This window comes from Camellia sinensis, chromosome 9, assembly GCF_055761805.1.
Source record: "Camellia sinensis isolate YWXY chromosome 9, ASM5576180v1, whole genome shotgun sequence".
NCBI classification, from domain to species: domain Eukaryota; kingdom Viridiplantae; phylum Streptophyta; class Magnoliopsida; order Ericales; family Theaceae; genus Camellia; species Camellia sinensis.
The window spans coordinates 32566101-32592503 of NC_138969.1; the positions used below are offsets into that span (position 1 = coordinate 32566101).

The 26403-nt window shown below is 30.0% G+C and overlaps 1 protein-coding gene across 2 annotated transcripts; it reads right to left on the minus strand.

The window, feature by feature from the left end:
• Positions 1-4222: 4222 nt before the first annotated feature.
• On the minus strand, positions 4223-23680 carry LOC114265524 (floral homeotic protein AGAMOUS). Of its 2 annotated transcripts, none has more exons than XM_028206345.2 (9): positions 23484-23680; positions 22758-22999; positions 11392-11473; positions 9342-9403; positions 9153-9252; positions 8988-9029; positions 5519-5560; positions 5255-5432; positions 4223-4508 (listed from the first exon to the last, which is right to left on the minus strand). In XM_028206345.2, the coding sequence occupies exons 2-8, from the start codon at positions 22988-22990 to the stop codon at positions 5256-5258; spliced, it is 738 nt and encodes a 245-aa protein (XP_028062146.2). In that variant the 5' UTR covers positions 22991-22999; positions 23484-23680; the 3' UTR covers positions 4223-4508; position 5255. The 2 variants fall into 2 exon arrangements, with proteins under 2 accessions (XP_028062146.2, XP_082742619.1); XM_082886493.1 differs by lacking the exon at positions 23484-23680 and adding an exon at positions 23173-23237.
• Positions 23681-26403: the final 2723 nt, after the last annotated feature.

Sequence of the window (26403 nt, forward strand, 5' to 3'; positions counted from 1 at the left end):
TGCATGTGTTGCATTAGGCATTTCTGTATAGTTAGGATCATGCATGGATTTCTAACCTAGCTTCTGTTTTGGCTTGGAGTACTCGGTAAGTTTTACGCTTTAGCATCCTTGCATGCGTGTGAGTGACTGCCATGAATAGCATGCTTACCATGAGGCTATGTGCTTATGTGATATAACTGCCTGAATGCCTGTGGGTGAAGGTTGGGTTATTTGGATTGGAACAATTCATCAAATGTGTGTTTTAAGCCCACTAGATAGTGGCAAAATCATGTTTTTCTAAGCCCACCCGAGGGTGGCAAATCCACGTCTTAGCCTACTTGCGAGTAGCATCATCAAACCATTTTCAAACCATTTTCAAACAAACAAACAAACATGAAATGTTTTGTTCCAATTCAGGCGATCTAGTCTATACTTGTATGCTGTGCGCATCACATAGTGAATCTAGGCTAATAACCAGAATAAGAACGCATAATGTTTTCAAAAATAGATATCATGGTTAGTAGAGGTCGATCTTTGATCGGGCGAGTGGGAGTGCTTACGAAATGACCTTCCTCAATCGTACCCAAGTTCCCGAGCCGAGGCAACTTTGGTGATGACGGACACGTGGCCTTAGGCAAACGAGTCAGGGTTTCCTAAATTTCCCCAAAATAAAACATTTAGGTGGCGACTCTATATCTGGCAAAGCAGTCCATGTTTGGCACTTCTTTCAAAATCTATTTTCTCAAAACGATTTGTCGGATTTGGACTCTTTGGTTCAGATTTAGAACCGTGACAATTTGAGAGTCCGAGCTGTAGTGAGCCCAAAATTAACAGAACGGGACTCACCCTCCCGGGGCGTTCGGGGATGTCTACAGCTGTCGAAGTTTGGCTTTGGAATTAGGTGGGTTAACTGGATGAAAACTTGTGTTTCCTCTGCTAAGATCTCTGTCCTGGTAAATGGATCATCAACACTTGAGTTTTGTCCTCAAAGAGGTCTTCGACAAGGAGATCCGTTGTCACCATTCTTATTCAACATTGTGGCAGAGGGTCTTAATATTTTACTGAGCAGAGCCAAGGAGTTGGGCCTAATCCAAGGTGCAGCGGTGGGTTCTAATGGCCTAAGAGTCACTTATTTGCAATTCGCGGATGACATGATTTTGTTTTGTAATGCGAATAGGGTGGAGGTGACCAACATTAAAAGAATTCTAAGATGTTTCGAGATTGCTTCAGGTCTGAAAATCAATTACCATAAGAGTGTCCTATGTGGTGTTGGGGTGGAAGAGGCTTTGGTGCAAGAGTTTGCTTCTTTATTAAACTGTCTTCATTAAAAGCTGCCTCTCAAATACTTGGGGCTTCCTTTGGGGGCAAACCCCAGTAGGAGGAGTACTTGGAAACCCGTCCTTGACAAGTTTAAATAGAAATTGTCCACATGGAAGAGAAGGCTGTCCTCTCCACCTATATATTATTTATCCTTGTTTAGAATTCCGGCTGGAGTGGCTAAGGAGATGGAGAGATTGCAATCCACTTTCCTTTGGGGTGGCTCTGATTTGAGAAGAAAAGTTCAAATGGTCCGGTGGGAGGTGATTACTAAAGATAAGAATATAGTGGGTTAGGTGTGAAGAGGATAAAAACCTTGAATCACTATCTATTATTAAAATGGTGGTGGAGATTTGGCGTTGAGAATCAGTCGCTTTGGAAGGAAGTGATTTGTGCGAAATATGTGCTAGTGGATGGAAGATGGTTCCCAAAACTAATTGGTAGAGAATCAAAGCTATGGACTGATATAGTACATGTTGTTTTATCCAATACAGAGCTGCATCAATTTTATATTAATAATTCTTAGCTGGTTCTGGGGGATGGGAGAAGAATCCTTTTCTGGAAGGACAAATGGGTGGGTAATGTCTGCTTAATGGATGAATTCCTAAGGCTTTTCTTATTATCTAATGATAAAAATGGTGTGGTTAGTGTGTTTTTTGAAAGAAGGACAGAGGATGGTGGATGGAATTTGGGATTTAGAAGATCTCTGCTGGCTTGGGAGGAGGCAGAAGCCTATAGATTATTCAATCTTCTTAGTACTGCACCAACACTGTGTAGTACCAGACCTGATGAGCTTCATTGGTGTGCAGACCCCTCTAAACTCTTTTCTGTTTCATTAGTTTATAAATGGACTGAATCATCCATGGGACCTGCAATTCCAGTGACTGCTTCAATTTGGAACAACTTTGCGCCCCCAAAAATGCAATTCTTTGGGTGGTTGGGTTGGGTTGGCTTGTTAAGGTTAAAACCTTTTTTTTCCTCCATAGAATTGGAATCCTTGCAAGAAGTACAAACCTTGGCTGTGTGTTTTGCCATAATGAGGTTGAAACAGCGGAACATATTCTGCTTTTCTGCCCCTTTGTGTGGCTGTTTTGGTCTGACATTATACACTGGTGGGGATTGCAGTGGGTGCTGCCAGGTCCAGTGCAAGGTTTATTGCAATGGTGGTCTGGATGTAGAATGCAGAAGCTGGAGAAGAAAATCTGGATGGTTATACCTTTGGCCACTCTCTGATCCACATGGAAGCATAGAAATGACTGTTTTTAACGGTTCTCAACCAAACTTGGAAGCTCTGTGTGAATTAGTGAAGGTTAGAGTTGCTATGTGGCTTAAAGCATCACACATTCAAGTGGACTTTTCTATTCATGATTTGGTCTCTAATGTGCCACAGGTGAAGCATTGTATCAGGAATGGAGGTTGAAAGTTATGGTTTCAGTCTGGTGCTTTGTTTGGTCTTATTAATTAGTTTTCTATGCTCTGCCTGCTGTGTTGGCATCTGTCTTGCTGGTGTGTCTGCTGGTTCCTGCTGATGTTTTTGCACTGGTTTTGGTTGTCTTGCTAATGTTGCAGTGGCTGTCTCTTTGCCTTAACTCTGTTTTGCTGATGTGTGCTGTCTTGCTGATGTTGCACTTGGTGCTTGGAATGACCGAAGGGCTGTTGTAGTTCAAGGCAGTGTGCCTGAGCTCTGCTTTTGCTGTTAAATCTTTCTAGTTTTTCTGGTTTTTTGCACTTGGTGCTTGGAATGACTGTAGGGCTGTAGTAGTTCAAGGCAGTGTAGTCTAAGGCAGTATAGACTGTTTGAAGGGCAGTTGGTTCCTGCTGATGTTTTTGCACTGGTTTTGGTTGTCTTGCTAATGTTGCAGTGACTTGGTGCTTGGAATGACTGAAGGGCTGCTGTAGTTCAAGGCAGTGTGCCTTAGCTCTGCTTTTGCTGTTAAATCTTTCTGGTTTTTCTGGTTTTTCTTTGCCTAGCTCTGTTTGCTTTGTTTGTTGGTCTCTCACCAACTAGGAGGTTAGAGCTTAATATAGCTCCAAGCTCCTCTTTATTGATATAATTTTTCATACTTTGTATGTTTTTCATTAATAAAGTCTTCTTTTTGCCGATCAAAAAAAAAAAAAAAAAAAGTGTCACTAACCAAAATTATATCATGCTCATTGAATTAGACTTCACTTTGCAGCTGAACTTCTAGGTTTTGACCACTTTATTAGTATGTATGTATTCTGGGATGGTCTTCATCCAACCCAACAGTAGCTGCGAATGTTTTAGTAGCCGCAAGCGCAAACAATGCTTTGATTGCATTGATATCTGCCACCTAGCTGATGAGGTTTATATATAATAATCATGCTCTTGGGGCGGAGCAAGAAGCCATGATCACAAATAAAATATGCTTGAGTCGTAATAAAACAGAGTGGCTCGTGTTTAATAATATGTCCGCCTCGTTTCTATATAAAATAGTCTTTTCAATTTTCCAATCTTTTATTGCCATGATAAAAATCTGGTGCAGTCCTTATAATCATTCGAAATTGTTGCTCTATTTGGTTTACAGATTTGGTAAGAAAAAAATTAAAAGGAAATTGTTAAGAATGTGTACTGTTACTTGTTTCGTTACTACTATTACCATAGGCAGCAATGAGGAAATGAAAATATGGAGTATGTGAAAATGTTTAATTCCTGAAATCATTTACCCCATTTTTTGTTTGACTAATTTCTTATGCCATGTTATGACCTTAATTTGTAGATTCTAAATATATCTTATTGGAAAAGATTAACAAAGTAATTAAATAGTTAAACAGAAAGATTAAGTTGTTAACTCTACATCTACAAAACTTAATAAAATCGAGTCATAAAATTGATTTTCTTTTATCAAAAAAAAAAAAGAAAAGAAAAGAGAAAAGAGAATCTGATATGAAGAGAGGAGAAAAAAAAGAAAAGGAAATCCCAAAGGATAGTAAATACATTTATATAATATAACAGTGCAAAGCATGAAAGACAAAGCAAAACAGACATAGGATTAGGAGTCCTTTTGACCACTGAAGTCTACAACAATATCACGAGGGAGTAGTACAAAGGCATCACCAAGTCAAAACCTCCATAGATTATAGCATTTTCCATAGATATAAACTTGAGAGCTTCTTCATCTGGTAGAAGTAGTAGATCTACAGCTAGGGAATGGAACAGGAGAAATCACAGTCCCTTTGAGCATATAAATTAACTGCACATAAAAATAGAAATAATATCTATTAGAACAAATGTGTTTTTATAGAAATCCTTGAGATCCATCCCATCAAGTCTCCTACCATTGGTTTTGTTCCAAACCTTCAACAACTTTAAAAGGAAATACTATCTAAGCTATTTTTGTCCCAAAAATTACCTGAAAGTGAGGTGTGGTGTAAATTTAAAGTTGGTCACTTGTGGGTCATATCCAGCATGATTATGGTCCATAGGACATAGACATGTTTTTCTGTAATTTCTTGAGAAATTTTTCTAAATATGTAGTATTATTGATTTAAAAAAGAAAAAAAAATAGGTAAATTAAGCTCATAGACTTTATAGTTTACTTATTGTGTTAATTTTGTAATTGTAATTCCAAATGCCTCAATTTTTCACATTAGTCCAATTGATAACGCTTTTTAGGAATTGGACTAAAAATTATGGGGTAAAATAGTTTATTCTCTCGTGAAAGTGATTAAAGGGATGATGGCCAATTTGAAATGGATCATTTTGTCCTTAATTTCTATCCAAATTCTTTCCAGATGTTATCAATTAGATTAAATTAATATAATGTAAAAATGAGTGTACAAAACTAATACAATTGGAATTAGAGAACCAAATTGAAGTTGAACTTACATGAGACAATTAATGAATGTGATGTGAATGCCAATGGTGGATCTATGTATAAGGTGATTTCTAATTAATGATGAAAGTTAATATGATGCAAGTGAAAGATAGATGAGATACCTTATACAAGCTGAAGGGCAGTTTGGTCATGGCGAGAGTAATGATCATTGGGTTGGAGACCATTCACTTGAAAGTAGTTTCGAGTATCGAATGACTGAGGTGGTGGCATCAACTCATATTCAGACCCCCCTCCAGGCATCAGGTTCATCTGCTGCTGAGCTCTCTCATTCTCAGCTATCTATTTCACAATAATCTCATAATCCATTTAAAAACAAAACAAAACAAAACAAAACAAATATTTATAAAAAGTAATGAGAGAGATACCTTTGCTCGGAGGTACTGGTTACTGTTATGCAAGTCGATTTCCTGTAATGAACAATTTTTTTTTTTATCATCAAAATGAAAGCATAATCAGGAATCTGATGAAGGTTGAATATGCAAATCGATTTAATGCTTGATTTTCAATACCAAACATTGCAAGGTTCTTTTATATATAAACTCAAAGCACAAAACACAACCATAGCTACAACAATCTTTTACTTTTACAGCGTGTCAAGATGTTTTATTTCTTGTGTCTTGATGCCTTCTGTTAGGATTTTTAATTCTAATTTTTTGCATAACGGTGCAAGTTGGCAATCCCGTTCCAAGGACAAGCATGTGAGTATGGTGATTCTTTCCAGCCTAAAAGATAGCTGTTTGTCTGTGGGATAAGGTGACAATGGATAGAGGAAAGCGTGGAACAAAAAGTCTGAAAAAGCTGCTAGGCAGCTTGGCTAAGCAAGCAGTTTGCGCCTGCGACCTCACCCGTGGTTATGAGAACCGCACCGCGACCAAGGTACACTGAAATGGCCAACCCCCAGAAGTTTGCCCGTAACCCGCTAAGGCAACTCGCTCCCGCGACCATTGGACTGCGCATGCGACGAGCCCGTGAACTTTTTTTTTTTTTGATCGGCAAAAGATATCTATATTGATGAAAATAATATTACATCAATGAAGAGGAGCTTGGAGCTAACAAAGCACCAAGCTCCAGTTGGTGAGAGACCAACAACGCAAAAACAACAACAGAAAACAACACTAAACTGACAGTACAGAGGCAATACAGATCGGCCAGAGCATCCACAATAACACCTCAAAGCCCCTCGCACAGATAGCCTAGCCTGGTGCAGGTTAGAAACAAAATCATAAACAGAGTAATCAACCTTCAATAGCCATTTGGCCCACAGAGCAATATGCAACTTAATTCTTTCAGTTAAATCTTCAATAGCAGGTAGAGCTCCCTTGAATTTACAATCATTTCTTAATTTCCACACAAACCAGAACACCACAGAAGGAATTACCTGCCAAATTCTGGATTCCTTTGGCTTGAACTTACCTCCAGACCACCAATGAAGCAGCCCCCGGACTGAACCAAGTATATCCCATACCAGATCCCACCACCTTACCATTAAAGACCAGCACTCCCAGGTCAGTGGACAAAAGAGCAGCACATGATCCAAGGTTTCCTCCACAACATTGCTGAAAACACGATAGGAACTAACAGTTGCAGCTAACACCCCAATCCTTTTAAGAAAAGATGAAGTCTTCACCCTCTCCCTCCAAGCCAGCCAGCAGAAAAATTGCATTTTTGGGAGAGCAGACTTAACCCATAAACCTACAGGAATATTCACTCCAGGTCCATTTGCTGCCAACCACCACTGCCACACAGAGTTTACTGAAAACTGACCTGAGGTGTTAGCTAACCATGAGCAAGAATCTTCAATTTCAGATCTGATTACAGGGGATGAAGTCAATAGGCTTAATAACCTCTGCAGCTCCTCTTCTTCCCAAGTCTATTTAAAGCCCCACGGGTGTTTTGTTGAGTATCTCATACACTAATTTTTCTAAGTATTCTCTCCATCTCTCCTCTAACCTTCAGAGAGTTTCTTTTGTGAGAAAATACATTTTGAGAGAGATCATTTTTGCAAGAGAGATTTATTCTTTGAGAGTGAACTGGTAGTCAGGGTTGATTGTACTCTTATTTACTTGATGATACATTAGCATCCAAGAGCCTCAAAGCTAATCATCAAGTTTTTGTAACAAGTTCTTCACATTTTTCAAAAGTGAACCTTCTCGTGTGATCCAAGATTCTATTGTGTGAGCTTTGGTGTGGATTCCAAAGTTGTCCCTCATGTGGATTCAACAAAGTGGATATCCAGTGAAGATCGCGGAGGTACTTGTACATTGAGCAAAATAGTGTGCTGGTGAGTTGACTTGTGTGCCTGAATTGGCCTTTGTAAGATATCTCTTATACTACTTTTCTTGCATAGTGAATTATTCATCTGGCCGTGGACCCGTGGTTTTTATCACAAGTTGGTGTGGATTCCAATTATGATTTTTCATGTAAAAAAATATTTTATGTCGTGGATTGATTTTCTCTTACTCTCTCTTATTTACGTTGATCATGATTGCTTAATTTTTAATTGAATTGCCTATATTGATAATCACGATAATTGAGACACATTTAAATTTTCCAATAGAGTTTTCCACACTAAATCTAAATTTTTCACCTTCGAATTGCAGTGCCTTTTTTATGGTTTATGTGGATTAAGAGGAGCATTTATAATGGGATTTAACTTAGCATTTAACTTAGTTGTCCGCACTAAATTTTGCAATTCCTCAATTGAAATTTCTCTGAACCGGACAAAATTTTTCTGAAAAAATGTGAAAATGTTGAGGGACCTTAACTATTATGAAAGTATTATATGTCATTTATCTTACAAAATTTTAATATCAGGAATTTAAAAAAAAAAAATTCCCTTTAATTTATCCTTCTATCAATTATCAAAACTAAGTTTTACAAACATCTCAAGGACTTTAATGACTGCCACAATTCTTCACCTAATTATACTTAGGTGGGAGAGGGTATTTCATCTCCCAAGTAATGAAAATGACGGCATTAGTACCATATGTGATTTTCTTGGGAAACTTATGCTGTGTTTGGTTAGGATATGTAGGAAGAGTTTTGGAAAGAAAAAAGAAAAAAATAGGTAAAATATAAATAAATTATATTTATATTTTCTCTAATTTTACACACTTTTTTCATTTTTTTTTTCTGAATTTCTCTCTAAATCTCCTAACTAAACACAGTCTCCAGAGGCGTATATAGTTTTTATAGAGCAAATTCCAAAGTTAAAAAAAAAAAAAAAAAAAAAAAAAAAAAAAGGGTTGGAGCCAGGAAGTCAATAGCAAAAAGAGAAGAAATCATAATTCGATTTGTAAATATTAAGGTTATGTTTGGATCATAAATTTAAATAGAAATTTAAAAAAGAAAAAAGAAAAGATGAATAACATATAATTATATTTTATTTATTTTTTTAAATCTCTACTCAAATCTATAATTTCAAAACAGTGTAAAGAAAATAATGTTGAAATTGTTTTTAATTATAAATAAGATTACATTTGACGAGAATAATATGTATATCACAATGATTAAATAATGTTTTTGTTATTTTAATAAAATTTCTAGTGGCCATAGTTTAATAAAACATAGGGCACGTTACTGAAAATTTTCGGCTGATAATTATATGATGTTAAATAAATTAAAATTCCTAGTTTTACAAATAAAATTAACAATGTTTTGAACCAATTTAATTCTAGTCTCTAGATCAGAGTCATATAGATATAGAATGAACAATGTAAATAATGCACACCATATCTAGGGATCCCACATATGAAGGGAAGTAAAAATCTTGACGCCCCCCCCCCCCCCCCCCCAAAAAAAAAAAAAAATTTAATGCAAGAGAAAAATAGTTACCCTTTTTTGCATAAGTTCGATTTCTGCAAATAAGAGCTCATTCTGGAAATTGAAGGCAAAAAACACGAAAATCAAATGTTAGAGAGAATCAATGATCTAGTCCGGAAAGAATAATATTTGCATATGTATGAATACATGACACATTTATTTGGTTACTACCGGTACCTTTTTGGATCGAATCCTACTAATGCCTCTCTCTAGACGACTCTCGAGGTTCTTGAGATCCCTAATAGACATAGAGCTCAGAGACTCACCCAACATGTGCCTGGAAATATATGTCAATCACTAACTAAGTGAAATTGAAGGAAGCAAAGTTGCATAAAAATAAATTTGCTATGTACCCAAGGGAATCACCTGTGTGAATTCTGCATATTTGAAATTTGCCCACGTAATTTTGCGGCTTCTTGCTGATAGAACTGAGGTAGTTTTTAGTCGAAAAATTACTGTTAGATTTGTAATGAAGTTGAACTAATTAACAATTACAATAGAAATTACAAATATCTATGTACTTTCGAAGTTTAAAAAATAAAACTAAGGGAATATACCCATACATACAAGAACCAATTTGACAAAAAAAAAAAAAAATTACAAGGACCATGTAATTATTTTTTATTCATTTTCCTATTTTGCTCATGTAGAATGGTCATGTTAGACAGATATGACCATTTCCCATAAATTGGATCAATTAGACATGAAATATCAAATTAAAAGGTAAAATTATTATAATGGAAAGTATAAAAATCAAATTGCCCAATAGAATTTGAGTTGATAGAGCAATAACGAACCTTTCAGTTGTAATAGAACTATACTAACATTATCTTTCAAAAGAAAAAAAATAGAGGAAGTATTACTATAAATTGGCCCTTAACTTATTTATTCAATTATATTTTGATACATCTTTACACCCACCTAGTTGGGATTGGTATGTCTTGCTATGATACTCTTTGCACTCATCTCTTTTTCTTTCTTGATGTAATGATTTTTTTGTTCATTAATAAAAACAAATTGGCCGATCAAAAATATATATATATATATATATATATCTTTATGAAGAAACAAATGCATCACTTCCTGAAGTCCACGTAAAACATATTAGGACACAGTTAGTCTTTGTACTTTGATCATTATATCATTTTAATTTTTGCAATTTTTATTGGCTTAATTTTGACCATAAATTTTTTATTTTGTCTTAAATTAGTTCAATTGATTCCAACATTAACATTTTTTAATAGCAAATGCGCACATGAGTTTCATATGTCATACTTCTATTTTTTAAATTGCGAGAAAAAATAAAAAAATAAAAAACTTTGTTGATGAAAAATAACATACATACATATGGCATTACATCAATAAAAATGGAGAAAGTGAAAAAGTATCAAAACAAAACTATACAATCCCAATTAGATTGACATCATGAAGAATGTCCAATCATTTATTAGTACAAGTCTTAAGTTAGTGAAAAACCAACCACATCCCAAGTCTTCCCATATGCTGCTCAGCCAATACCTCTTATGCAAAATTTAACTTATCATACATTTAGTGACAAAATTATAAACTTGATTAATTTAATGATTTAACCTTAACTAACTCAATAATAATTTTTTGTCAAAAAATCCTAACAGCGTTTTCAATTTGGCAGACCCTGTTTGGCATGTAACTGTTTTAGCCTAAAAATTAAAAAGTTACTAAAAAAATCAAAAAGCCTATAACATATACCAAAAAGTCAAAAATTTTCTTTTATCTCTATTTTTTTCACATCTTTTCGTAAAAAATTAAAAATTCATTCCAAATATACTAGTTTTTTTTATCTCATATTTTAACTAAAAAGTTACTAAAAAAACCTATTTCCAAACGAGGTCTTAAATTGACGCAAAATTTAAAATAAATAAAGAAAATTGAGCAGATTGAAACTATATGTACCAAAATGACATAAGCAACAAAATATAAGAACTATCAGTATAATTTGTCTAAAATATTATCCCAAAGTCATTTTTTGTTAGAAGTAACCATGTAGATACTCGTTTGCCACTGATTGCGTTCCCTAGATAAAAGCAAGTTCGTATGAAAATTTGAAAATCTAAAATAAAGTATGATAAATAAAATGATTGTTGGTTATCTAATGATATCTTGCTGTTGTTTGAAGAATAAATAAATAAATAAATAAAAATAAAAACAAAAATTTTATTGAAGCTGAACAATGAGCATACTCTATACTCAACAAATTATAGGAAGATAAAAATCTTTTTTTTTTTTATCTACAAAAAACCTTTATTGATGAGAATTCAAGATAATACATTTATATATACCCATTTATCAGGAAAAGCAGAGAACATTACTCTACATGTATCCATAGCAAATAATCATTATATATCATCAAAAGAAATGATTATTTTTTAAATTTTACCTGAGCATTTAGTTCAGAAACCGATCCAGTATTGGACGAGTCTGAGCATGCCTTCTTGTACCTTTCAATTGTACCCTTGACACTGTAAACATTTTTTTGATCAACAAAGAAAATTTTCCTTAAAAATACAAGATAGTGACGTACACCGAGAGAGGTGTTATAAACATAGTATTAATTGAAGGAAGTGTTATAAATTGGAGAAACAACTAATAGCATGTTCAAACCAAGGTTCTAAATATCGACTAATATACGAATGAATATTTGACCGTATCATCAATATTGATTACCCAAGACTATTGTTTCAAACCATGCTTCAAACATACACAATTAACTGTATCAATGGGATTTCTAGTTTCAACCATATCAGAAAGGCTAAGACCCCACCCCACAAATACACACACACCCCAAAAAAAAAAAAAAAGATGAAAGAATAAAAAAATGTTCTAATTTCTCTTTTTCCTATTCTGTTTCTTTATTTTGTTGAACCAATGGAAACAATATTATGACAATGATCAAACTTCCTATGTCTCTTTTTTGGTCTATATCAATCCTACATGGCTAAAATGTTCAAATTAATCAAGTAAAAAGAAAAAATCTAGGAGCTTTATACATTTTTATATTTGGGCAAATTAAACGAGTTATCATTGTATTTTGAGATTTGGATCAATTCGGTTCATATAATTTCAATTCTCTCAGTTTTACACTTTAATTGTGAATTTATCTTAAAGTGATTCAATCATTAATAGCATTTTTTTATAATGAAAATGATTAGTTTATATTTTTTCCCTCTCCAACTATTGCAACCACTATCTCCCCTCTAACAACCCTTGCCACTACCACCATCATCAACCAACCAAGTCCACCAAAATCCCCCTTCCAACACCTCAAGGCCCTACTACCTCCACCCAAACTAGTCACCACAATTACTAGCCAAACTGAACACTAAGGAGGACAAAAATGTAAAAATAGATAAATAATGAATTTGTACACAATGCCTTGACAAACAAAACAAGTAGAAGGATATTATGATGCAATGTTTAAATTAGTTTTTATCTCAAATGTACTAATTCCAATAAGAATTTACCCTCAAATCCGTATACCCATAATCATAATAATAATACTACTATTAATAATAACTAATAGGTGATTCATGCGATGCACAAGAATTTGTTTTCAAAATAAAAAATTAGTTTTGTGTCTTAATACTTTATGTATAGAAAATTTTAACAATTAAAAGTCAAATATAAACAGATTTGGTAATAGTTGATATGTAAAATAGGCTCAGCAAAATAATTTCTTTCAAAAAAAATTTAAAAAAAGAAGAAGATGTATTCTCAACTTGAAATCAAATCATCATGTGTGTTAATCAAATTTATCAAAAATCATGAATTGAACTTGTATAAAAATAAATAAATAAAAACAACGAAGAATTCTATAATATACAAATTATGACTTGGTTATAACTCAAAGTGTATTATTTTGGTTATTAATTTAAAAGATCTTTACTAATTTTTTATATTTCTGGTTATATCTAAAGTGGTGCATCAAGTATTTAATCATATTTCAAGTAATATTTGATTATGATCTAGTATAATACTTTTATATGAAATATTTAAGTATTTTATTACATGAAAAAAGTGTTTAAGGTAGGATTTATGCTTATATCACTAAGATTGATATATAAAAAATTACAAATTGAAATCATAAAAAGTGTCTTCAAAGGGGATAAGACACAAAATACAGTAAATTCAGTTCTCAAAGGGATTTTGATTAATTATGTGATACATCATAACAACTGCAAAAAAAATAAAAATAAATAAAAATAAAAAAATAATTCTAGCTAAATTATTTTTGCATATCTTTTCTAACAAAGCTATTATTAGTACTATTATAGATTCATAATTTTTATTTAAAAATTATTCAAGAAACATTAATAGGTGCCTTATATATATGCAATCATTTTCGATAAATCATTATTTTTTAAAATAATATTTCACACTATTTATTATTTGGCATTTATCAATTTATCTTCTAAAAACTTAACAAAAAAATTGAGTTCTATTATTTTAATCAATCAATATCAAATTGGACACTACACATATATGTAAATCACTTCTAAAAATATGATGTCTGACATAAAATCATAACGAAATTAATTTTAATTAATGTAATGATATTTTATATTATAATATGTGTTACAAAAGAATAATTTTAATTTTAATTTAAAATAAAATTTAAATTTAAATTTAAATATATATTTTAATAATCTTAACTTTATCATTCTATAAAAGTGTTAGTTGAATATTTATATATAATATAATAAATTTAATGAAATTATTTATTTATTTATTTTGATAACATTAGTTCTATTGTACTATAAAAGTGTAATTATCATATAATGATTTTATATGATATATATTAAATTATAAGATAGTAAAATAAACACTCATTTTGATATTAAAAATAATAGGTAATTACAAAAAGAATTAGTAATATAAAACTAAAAGTGATTCCAATTATTTAATTTAATTTTTATTTTTATATATATTTGGAAAATAAAAAATATGTAGAACTAGAACTACACAAAATTTATTTAAAAGATTAAATATATATATATATATATGATATAATTGGATTAAGAAGAAAATACATAAATTAAATATGTGGAGTATTGTTTTTTTCTTTAATATTCTTTTTGAATTATTCATATATATTATATATAGGTATATAAAATTTGAATTAAATATAAATAATTTGTAATAAATAATTTCATGTTAAATAAAAAATTAAATATAAATTAATATTCAGACTTCAATAAGATAGATAAAAAATAAAAAAATTAATTTGATCCGTGCAATGTACATAATTAACTATATTTTATTTTATTTATTTGTATGTCGATATAAATTTTTTTTTCAAATATCATAATAATTAAATTAAAGTATCTACAATATAGAAGAAATTTGATAACGATAAAACTAAATATAAGATGAAAAATAAGTATTTATTAAATAGAATCCATATAAAATTGATTATTATAATTAAAATTGAATTTATGTAGAAATTTATAGGTAAAAGAAAAAAACATATTGATGTGACTTTTTTGAAAAAACAATAAACCTTTAAAATGTAATACCTAAGCAAAGGAAAACATTACTTTTAAATATATATATATATATATATATATGATGAGTGGAGAGAGACACTTGTTAAAGTGTTATTAGTAGTTATCTTTAAATAAAAAAACCAATATGTTAATTTTAATAACCATTAAATTAGTAATTAAACTAGAGATTCTCTTTATAGTGACAGCTCTTTTCCAACATAACTTGAACTTGCCCAAAAGTTTATGGTGTCCAAATCTAATCCTATATAGCTAATGTTTAGTTTAAGTTCTGTTTGAGAATTAATTATTTTAATTAATTGTTTAAATTTTTAGAAAAAAATATACAAAAAGTAAAAGAAGTGATACAACAATTTATAATAATTTTTGGATTAAAAATCTCAATTGCCAAACAAAGTCTAAATTAAGGATCTTGCTAATGGTAATTTTAAGATTGTAAACAAGAAACACAAAATTTTAAAATATATTTATAATCCCAATACACTTTTCATAATATCTCTAAATAGTTTCACATTTGAATGTATTTTAAATCTTTTCTTTAAATTAATCCCAAAAAAAATTTGGACAAATCAGTTCAATCAACTATAGCTCTCAACTTGTGGTGAGTTTGATCAAACCCAACAAGTAAGGAGAATACAAAGGAAAGTGAAGTGAAATGAAAATTTCAGAATTGTTGAGTCAGAAGACTCACTCAATCACTCAAGTTTTTAATGTGACATGAAGTGATTTAATATGAAAAAGCATCAATATCTTCTTCTTCCTTCTTACCTTTTTGGCTACCTTAATTTCGTCGAAACACTGACCGGCTACTGGATCAGATGTTGCAACAACATGATTGGTCCATACTTTTTTGAGGTCCAAAAGATCTCTGCCAAGTGTCACATCCCCTATTGCACCATGGATAATACCCATCAACTATACCCTTTTACCCACCTCGGAAATAGTCAATTATTTGGGGATATGTTGAACCATTAATCTTTTATAAAAAATAAAAATAAAATTTAAATTATGTTAATGGCAATCAAATTAATTGTCAATAAAACAAAATTAAAATTAAAAAGTTAGGTATTTCAAAATATTTGTATACATATTACTCCCTCCGTCCCAAAATATTAGTCCCTTATTCCATTTTTCATTGTCCCAAAATATTAGTCCCTCTTTATAAATTAAGTACAAAAATAATGTAAATTTCCTATTTTGCCCTTCTTTTAAATTAATAAACAATTAAAAAAGTACAATTATGACATTGATATTCCCAAAAAATGTACTATCAAAAGGGTAATTTTGGAAAACCAACTTTTTTCAAATGCAATAAGTGTACTACCAAAAAAAGTTGGATTCCCCAAAAGGGACCAATATTTTGGGACGGAGGGAGTATTTATATATATATATATATATATATTACAAATAATTGCTCTTTTATATGTTTATCAAAATTGTTATTAAAAATAATTTGTAAATATAAATTTTTTGTACAAATTCTCATTGGAATGGCAGTCATATTTTTTAAATAATAAGACATTTTATTACGTCTTTTTGTTTGAAATAAATAAATATAAATTTGTCACATTACTTTTTATATTTTTTTGGGTTTAATTTCTCTATTTATTTATCATTGCTCATATTTTATCTTTGTTTAAAAGAAAAAAAAATGGAGAAAACTAAACTAAAATGACATGATTGTGATATTTAAAAAAAAATATACTAACAAAACTGCATAGAGCTGTTATTACTCTCAATAAATGGGTAAAAAAGTGTATAAAAAATAGAAAAATATTTTGGACCTCTAAATTAAGAGCTCTAAAAGATGTCTAATTTGTCTTTTTTTCCATTATGATTTGTCTTTTTCCTTCCTTTTTTTTTTTTTTTTTTTTTTGGTTTCACCCCTGCCAGCTGTGTAGAGCTCTACACGTAGAGCTCTGTATCACAACCGTAAAAAATACGTGAAACCATTTTGAGACTCAATATTAAATGGTAATGGAGCATAAATCAAGAATACAACAAAACCCCATAATAGAAGAGAAATTACCAATCACTACATTTAGCAAATATTGACCCATGCTAACTAAGTTACCCCAACTGATTTACATTTTGGGGATGTTTAGGATGACCTAAATAAGTGCACTTTTTATCTTTTTGTAAAAAGATGTGCAAAAAAATAGAGAGGTGATGTGATGAAAAAAAGATAAAAATATGGATTATTTTGATGTTGCCAAACTTGACCTTAGCAAATAAAACATTTTATTAGGTCCTTATTTTAAATAAGTGTTCTACCAAAAAAATTGCCCCAAACCAATTTCTTATATATGTATACAAATTGTACAAGCAAAATTTTTACACGTACTTTCATTTCAAACATAAACATCCAATCTTGCTCAAAATTTCAAAGTTTCACCCACACAACATTTTATAGGATTTTTATCTATCAAAAAATTGTACTCCCTCCGTCCCAAAATATTAGCCCCTTATTCCATTTTTCATTGTCCCAAAATATTAGTCCCTCTTCAAAAATCAAGTACAAAAATAATATAAATTTCCTATTTTACCCTTCTTTTAAATTAATAAACAACATAAAAAGTACAATTATACATTGATATTCTCAAAAAATATACTATCAAAAGGATAATTTTGGAAAATCAACTTTTTTTCAAATATAATAATTGTACTACCAAAAAAAGTTAGATTCCCTAAAAGGGACCATTATTTTGGGACGGAGGGAGTATTTATTTCCCACTTTAAACACATTTGCTAGGATAGATTGGAGGTAAAGTGGGTTAATATAATATAATAAAGTATAATAAAGATAATGAGTAATTTTTCTGGCTGTAACTGTGGAGTACATCAAAGACGTCTCTTTCAGCAGCCATAAATCGTACTGTTTTCCCATGCTGGAACCCCCCAAACCTCAGAACTCTCTCATTGGTTCCCAGTTTTCGTACCATTGTCTGTGCGCCTCTCTCTCTCTCTCGTATATATATAGTGGTGTTTTGAAAAATTAATAAAAAATTAACTTTTTAATTTTTTTAATTTTTTTAATAGTTTTTTTAGCAAAAAAAATGAGTTGTTTTGGGTAAAAAAAATTTGATTTTTTTTGGCAAAAAAAATTGAAAAGCCAAAAAACTGACTTTTTGGCAATTTCTCAAAATATAGGGGTGTTTTAAAAAGATAATTAAAAGTTTTTTTTGACCATTTTTCTAATTTTTTTATGAGGAAGGAATTAGAGAGTTGGAAAGTGACTTTTAACCTACTTTTCAAAATATACCATAATCTCATTTTTTTATTAGGTAAATTATACTGATTTTTACATTTTACTCTTCATATTATTTTGGTTTTTACATTTTTAATTAGTTTAATTTTGATCTTAATTTTAAATTTTGTATCAATTTGATCTAATTAATAATATTAATATTTTTTACAACAAATAATTACTGAATTAGTTGAGAATAACTCGGTGAGTTAACTAAATTTATAATTTTTAAGAAACATTCCACTTGTATACATATTTTCCATAAAAATAAAAAAATAAATAGTAAGAGTTTTAACAAATTGGATCAATTGAATTCAACATTAAAATTGAGCCAATTGAAATTAAAAAGACCAAACACAATGACCAAACTATAGAGACTATGATAGTAATTTGCCCCCTTTTTTTTAATTTTATTTCGCATAAAGAAATAAAATTCACATTAATAATCACATAAAGATTATAAAAAAAATAATATTTATTGGTATTCTGGACTATGAAAATAAAATAAGAAAAATTTTATGTATAATTATTAATGTAAATCCTATTGTCTTGTGTAGTGAAAATAATAATATAATAATAATAAATAAAATAAAATAAAAAATTAGTACATAACATTACTCATAAAAAAAATGAGTAATACTACACTACAAATCTAGAAAACACATCTATATATCATAATCATTTTAGATGAACTCACACCACATCAATTTTAAAAATCTATTCATTTGGGAATAGTTTTTTTTTTTTTTTAATGGTTAAGTGCATTTCTGATAAATAACCTATACATAACATTTGGTATGAATCCTGTGTCAAGTTTATTTATTTATTTATTTATTTGTAAATGTCCTCTATATTTAACAATATTTAAATCAAATTTTTAAAAGTAAAATTAGAAACACATCATATTTGCACCTAATGCGCGCGTGCCCACACACACACATATATATATATATATATATATATGAGCTTTTTTTTATTAATCAAATGTAAGTTGGTTTTAAAAATTAATTCAAATCCAAACAGTTTCAAACTTATTTTCCAAACTCAAATTGTTTTATGAAGCTATGCCTGTGTTTGAATTCATATTTTGAAAGTCATGTTTTGAAAATATAATTTCAGTAGATTTATTGCAAAAATATTTTTAAGTCAGATACATAATTTTAATCTAAAAACCGTGTTTTCACTAGTTAATTTCATTAGAATTTGAAAAATGAATCTGAAACTACTTGAGCTTGGAAATTCTGTTTAAAACAACAGGTTATAGTAAAAGAATACATATATCTTTTTTTATTTTATTTTTAGTATTCTATTATATAAAGTTTACACCTGAGTTGGTGTAGCATGTCCGTTATTTTCATTTTTCTATCATGTCCCTCATATTCAATCCAACAATACCAAAGACCCCAAGGCCATGTTTGTTTCGATGGAAAGGGGTGATTATAATCTATTGAACAATTAATTTTGGAATATATAGTTTCTGGACTATTTGGTTAGAAATGATATGCATCTCATGTTTATTTTCTCATGGGATTAGATGTCTAAAAATGACTATCCTATAAAATCCAATGTTTAATTGAAATATTTTTTTTTTTTTTGATAACTCAGGTATTCCCAACCCGCTGATTTTAAGGGAAGCCAGGACTAATCCTGAGGGCACTGAAGTTAACGACCGGGCAAACCTCCAGTGGCCCCAAGGGGTGACTCGAACTCGAGACCTGTGAATTTTATTCTCCAGACTTTACCATTCGGCCACTTACCTTGGGGTTTTTAATTGAAATATTATGAAGAATGATAATTGCTTAATAGACTATTTTATTATTTTCAATTGTTTACTGAGTAATAGCAAAACTAAATCTGTCTTTAATATTTTAATTTTTTTTGCTAGATTAAATAAAAATTTATGTTATTTTTAAAATAAATTTATTTTAAAAAATAATATATATTAAATAATGAAATTAAATAAAAATTAAATAATTAAATTAAATTAAATATTAATTAAATAAAAATATCAACAAAAAATTAAAATAAATCATCAATAAAACATCTATAAAAAATTATTAAAAAATTAAATAATTAAACATCAATAAGAATTAAATAAATTTAATCCATTTTATTTTTTAATTGAAATTTTTATATTTCTTTTTGTTTTATTTTTCTAAATACAATACATAATGAAATCAAATACTTGTAGGGCAAATGTGTCATGTTACAACTTAATCTCATTGGATTTCAATCTCACCATTTCTATCCCACATTCTCTTAGGACACAATAGTCCAATATATATGAAATTCATAATTTGGTGAGACTCCAAATTAGGCTTACAAATTCTCAATCAAACAATAGATTCCGTGGTAGATTGGACATAGAGCTCAATCCCCCCTCAAATTCTTCCAAATAAACACCCAAGAGTTTTATCAATTTTTTTACTAAACACTCACATGGTTGTCAGACCCATGTGAGCGCGGGATCTACACTCATATAAATACTTAATAAAAAAATTGATAAAACTCTAGAGATGTCTACTATGTTTTTATTCAAAATAACTACCTCATCTATTAATTGCCCAAAATTGCTATAATAATCAAAAAAGAAAAAACAAACCATCATTTCTCAAATCAATCATCAAATTATTCATATAACTATGAACTTGTAAACCTATCGCAGTTATACTCACTACTATACTCACTACTAGTGTATATATACACACACCAACATGAGTGATTATTGGATGGTTTAAGAGTATTGTTCTATACTTTTTATCACTTGACACTAGTCAAATTTTATTTCATATAATCCTAACAAAAAGCACCCATCCACAACTTTAATGGATAAATATCAAGTTATGACACTACATTAATTTCTCCCAAAGACCACATAATTTTTTCACCAACAGATCTCCAACAAATGTAAAACCAAGTTCTCCACCAATGCCAAACAGTGAGGTGATGGTTTTACAGGACAAGAATGATGACCCAAGTTGATCCATTCTCATTGGTTCTCACCTCTCTGTAGTCTTTGCTGTTTCAGTTTCACAGTTTCAGAAGCTTTATGAAAGGCTTCACTGTGAGAAAGAGAGAGAGAGAGAGAGAGAGAGAGAGAGAGAGAGAGAGAGAGAGAGAGAGAGAGAAAAGAGACCTTACTTTCAAGAAGTAAAGAAATTCCCAGAAAAGGGTTTTCACCATTGAAGATAAAATTAGGGTTCAGATTGATGGAAAACAAAAAAAAGAAAGAGACACCTCCATATAGAAATCATGATTCAAACACACACCAACTAGTGTTTTTTTTTTTTTGTCAGAAGCCAAGGACTGCAAAAATCGTGTGCTGACGTTACCAAAGATTCTTCTAACTATGACCAAAACTTCACCACCCACCCACCTCTAATCTCCTCTTCATTTCTAACCAGATATCCTTATCTCCTCTCCTAAGTATGAAAATTTCCCAAATTTTACTTCCACTTTATTTAGTTTAAATTTTTAAATTTTATGTTTGAGTGTATACTTATAAGAAAATCATTTCTTTTTCTAAGACTTTTGGTTTTTATTTTATTTTATTTTTAGTTTGAAAGGTTCAAAATGAACTTAAAATGTTAATTTCCTTAAGTTATATTTGGATCATAAATTTTGATAAAGATTTTTTAATGAAAATATGAATGAAATGCATTTATATTTCATACATAATTCACTTACTTTTTTATTTTCTCTTTTTCAAATCTTTACTCAAATCATGATTTAAATACAGTCTTAAAGTTGAATTTAAAATATTTCTCATACATAAAATCGTTCAAAATTTTGACTACCTAAAACTCTAAATAAATTTTGCCATGTATAAGGTTACAATATTATCAAAATTATCTTGTTATAAGTTTTGAAACTTAATTATTTTTAAAAAATTATTAATGTGAATCTTTTAGAATAATTAATCATGAAATGAAAATATCTATTACATGGATTACAATAAGAGTTTTTTTTTTTTTCTTTTTTTTTGATACATGGGGGAAAAAAAATAGAGGCCATTTGAATCCGAAATTAGCAACCTTTAACAAAACTAACAGGGTTTTGATTGGCTGTAGAAAGGTTTGGTAAAAGTGGAAAACCCTGTACATGCATAGGTTACTATTAAACCCTAATCTCCCTGCGTTTGACTGTAAAGAAGTGTTGCCCCATTTTGGTGAAAACCATTCAATAAACTTTGAAGAAAGTCAATAAACGTTTGTGTAAACCCTAATTTGGCTGTAATTTTGAAAGGTTAACACATTTCAAGAGAAAGCTGATTTTGTATGTGAAACCCTAATTACAATGTTTTTATTTTTTTGTTTTTTGATGGGGCTTATGATGACAACATCCTCAGAGAGTCCTTGTGCTTGCTTTGTGATGTTCAACTGACACCCTATTAAGGAAGGGTCAAGAAATGAAAGGAAATGAGCAAATCAGAGATTGACAACTTTGTTGTAGGCTTGCTTAGCATCACAGATGACATGTAGAGAGAGAGCTCTAGAGAGAGAGAGAGAGGAATAAAGGGAAAGAAAGGAAGATAGAAAACAAGCAAAGTTAACAGCAATGGAGGAGGGATAAGAGGTGATCTCACAGTTCAGAATAACTTCCCAAATCTCTACTTGTTGCTACAACAAGCATAAGGCCTTCCATTTCTATCTATTACAAACAGATCTATGTGTCTACAAACTAAAAAACACAGAAGAACCATAAAGGGGAAAAAAACCAGTTAAGCTCATACAAGGAAAAAACAAAAGGGCAAAAAAGAAAGGAGAAATTTCACAAACCAAACAGCATAAAGAAAAAAATGATTGTATTTTTTTAAGACTAAATCCCCCACAAAATTCTTTTGCAGAAGCTCAAGATCATGCAGGTACAAGAAGCATCTCAAACTCATTTTTTTAGAAAATTTTAAAAATTATAAATTTGTTTTTTTCATACCTAATAAATGAAAAGTTTAAAACAAAGAAAGGGCTTAAGAAATTAAGGAGGAAAAATCAATACCTGTTGTTGGAGTACTCGTAAAGGCGGCCGCGGGTGGAGAAGACGATTAGGGCGACCTCGGCATCGCAAAGAACAGACAATTCATAGGCTTTCTTGAGCAAGCCGTTTCGACGCTTGCAGAAGGTGACTTGGCGATTCGTAGTGTTTTCGATCCGCTTGATCTCGATCTTTCCCCTACCTATTTTTCTCTGGGGAGAGTCCAAGACCTCCATCGATTGATTCAGATACGACATGGTTGCAAGCTGAAAATTTTAGTCACAAAATTAATAAAATTCAATCAACACTAGCTAGCCCCTTGGTTTGATTAAAGAACTCATAATCTTACTATATTCATTCAACATTAGCCTCTCTTTTTTCTTCTTTTGATCAACAAAACAAAAGTTTATTAATAAAAGAAATAGAAAGAAAACCATACACCTCCTCCTTTTGGATTTATGAAAGACATACACCTCCTCCTTCTCACATTAGACTTTTGTTTGATTGCTGAGAAATCATATGAAAATAAAATAAAATAAAATAAAGAACTCAGATATCTATCCCTATTCAAAGATTTCCAGTGATTTTCCTCCAACTTCTTGGTTACCAAAAAAAAACACTTCTTGGTTACCAAAAGAGGTGTTTTGCAGTAATCAGGACAAGAAGGGGAGACAAAAAGAGATTATCATAGAAGAGGTAAAGCACTTTCAAGTGATTCAAATTGTGTATGGATTTTCTTAGATCACTAACCTGGTTATGATGCAAGAAAAGAGAAGACAATTAAGGAGATAAAACTGATGTTTCTCTCTTTGCTTTCCCCTCTTTCTTTTGTACAAACCTCGACTTGAGAGAGAGAGACAGAGACAGAGAGAGAATGGAAGAGAGTTGCAGCAAGAGATGGGTATTTAAGAATTTATAAAGTAAACAAGCTCATCAATCTCGTCTTTACGCTAAATTATATGTACATATATATTTTCACTCTCATGTATATAAAATAGATTAATGATTCGTTCACCAAATTTGTTTAGTCCGAATTCATCTAAAGAAGTCTCTTCCCGAAAAAAGACTTCCATGCGGAAGTCTCTTTCATTCGGACAAATTCGGACTAAATAAATTCGGAAGATATAATGGTGTTGGATATAATATGTTATGTATGTTTCTTTGGTGGTTTGAATTGAAGAATTAACAAAACAGAAGGCTAAAGAGGGAAATCACTCATCAGATTCAGAGTTCAGAGTCTCTTCACCATTCATTTTTCCCCGTTCTACTTTTATGAGACTAGTTGGGAATTGGAGAGAGAGAGAGAGAGAGAGAGAGAGAGAGAGAGAAAAGGACCTCTGAAAGTGACTTTTAGTGGGGGTGAATGGAACGTTGGACTAAGATGCACTCAAGATTTCATCTTCTAGTATAAATGAGAGAAGAACTTGTTACAGGGTCTCTCTTTCCCTATGGACATATATATTTCTAGGCAAAATCTATACTAGGCATCCTTTTTGGATGATCGTGCGTACTCTCCATTGTGTTTTAAATATTGGTCGATATATATATATTAGATTTTTATCATTTTGATATCAATACATTCTGGTATATATCAATTTTTTTAACAGAGTAAATATCAATTACAATTTTAAATAATATTATTAAAATATGTATTGGTATCAACCATATATATGTGGGCTAACATTAAATAGTATTAACTGATATATTATTTGACAATTGATAAGACATATATCGGTTAATATTTAAGATTCTAAATACCAATATATATATATATATATATATATATAATTGATTCATGATTCACAAGCCAATTCACAATCGATACGGTTAGTTTCGACAACTATAATTTTTTATTTTTATTGTTGCTGATTTTTTAAAAAAATCATGACTACGTCACTCAATTCTTAATATGAATGGCTTGATACTTCCGATATTATTATATCACAACTCATACTAATATGTTACATAATATTACTATTTAAATGCAAAATGCCTAAAATTACAATGCAATAAGTTTGAATTACTCAATCATAATTCAAAATTATAATTCGAGTATTTTTTTTTTATCAGTAGAAAAAAGCACTTTATTAGTGTAAAATTTTATTTGACATAGTATTATAATTTCAAGGGCAAATTACACTTACCTCCCCTGAGGTTTCTGACAAATATAAGGACTTCTCATGTAGTTTTAATAATTACAGTAACATCTCTTACTTTTTTTTTCTTTTGATCAGCAAAAAGAAGCTTTATTGATGTAAAATGAGCACAAGGTACAAAATAATACACCAATAAAGAGAGTTGGTGAGAAACCAACAATGTCAAAATTTCTCCATTTTTTGACTTCCATTTACACACTTCACAGAACCTATTAATGTCATCAAAGCTAAACACTAAAATGCTAATAATACCCTCAAGTGTCCTCAACCCATCTATATATGCCAATACCAAATGTTGACGGGTCGTCCACCCATACATTCGGCCAGTTGTCCGGTCGAAAGTCCGAAACAGTGCCTTTTTTTTTTTTTTTTTTTTTACAATTGCAACATTTTATTTAAAAACACAACAACAAGTAGGTTATCCACACTTATTAAAATTTATCTTAAATTTTATTGTTATTTATTTATTTTATATTATTACTCCAATCAAAATTTCAGTTTACAGTGAGGTGAACTAGAAGCATAAATAATTAATTAGCCAAACAATAACAAAGAAACATATTTAGTTCTCTTTTAGAATCACAATTCCAATTAAAATTTTTCAAAAATCTTTTCAAAACTCATAACCAAATACACAACTCAAAATTACTCAAAAGTTAATTCAAAAATTATTTTCAAAACTTATAATCAAACACACAACTCAAAACTCAATTTAAAACTCTTTTCAAAATTCAAAACCAAACTTTTTTCAAAACTCTATTTTAAAATTAAAAAAAAATTAAAAAAAATTATTTTACTTTCTAAAATTATTTTTAGAATCATGATTTGAGTGTGGAGTCGTATTTTGAGTTAAGAGTTTTGAAAAGAGAAAATTAATTTGGTTATAAGTTTTGAAAAGGGTTTTGAGTTGTATTTTAAAATTTTTTGGATTTATTTTTTTGGGTAAATATTTTATAATTTAAATATTTATTTATTTATTTTAATGTGTACTGTATTTCATACATTTATGTGATATTTTTTAAAATATTTTAAATATTAAAAAAATTAAAAAAATATTTCATATATTTTTAAATATTTTAATTTTTTTTGTTATGTATTGGTTACGATTTGAGTGTAGAGTTTTGAAAGTAATATAGAATTTCGAATTATGTATTTGGTTACGATTAGAGTGTGAAATTGTGTTTTGAGTTTAAAATATTAAAATTTCAAAAATTAAAATATTTACAAAATAAACTAAAGTATTGAAAATTTTAAAAAAATTAATTTAAATAAAATTTATATATTTAAAATAAATAAATAAAATTTTCTTAAACATTTTTTAATATTTTAAAAAAATAAATCCAAAAAAGCAAGGGTAATAAGAGTAATAAATCCTAAAAAATAATTCATAATTTAATTACTGTATAATGTAAACAAAAGAGACAGGGGCATTATCGCCTTTTTGTGCTCAAAAGGAAGGGTAATAAGGTCATTTGCTATATGCCAGTAATACCGTTTGTTCCAATTTGACGAAA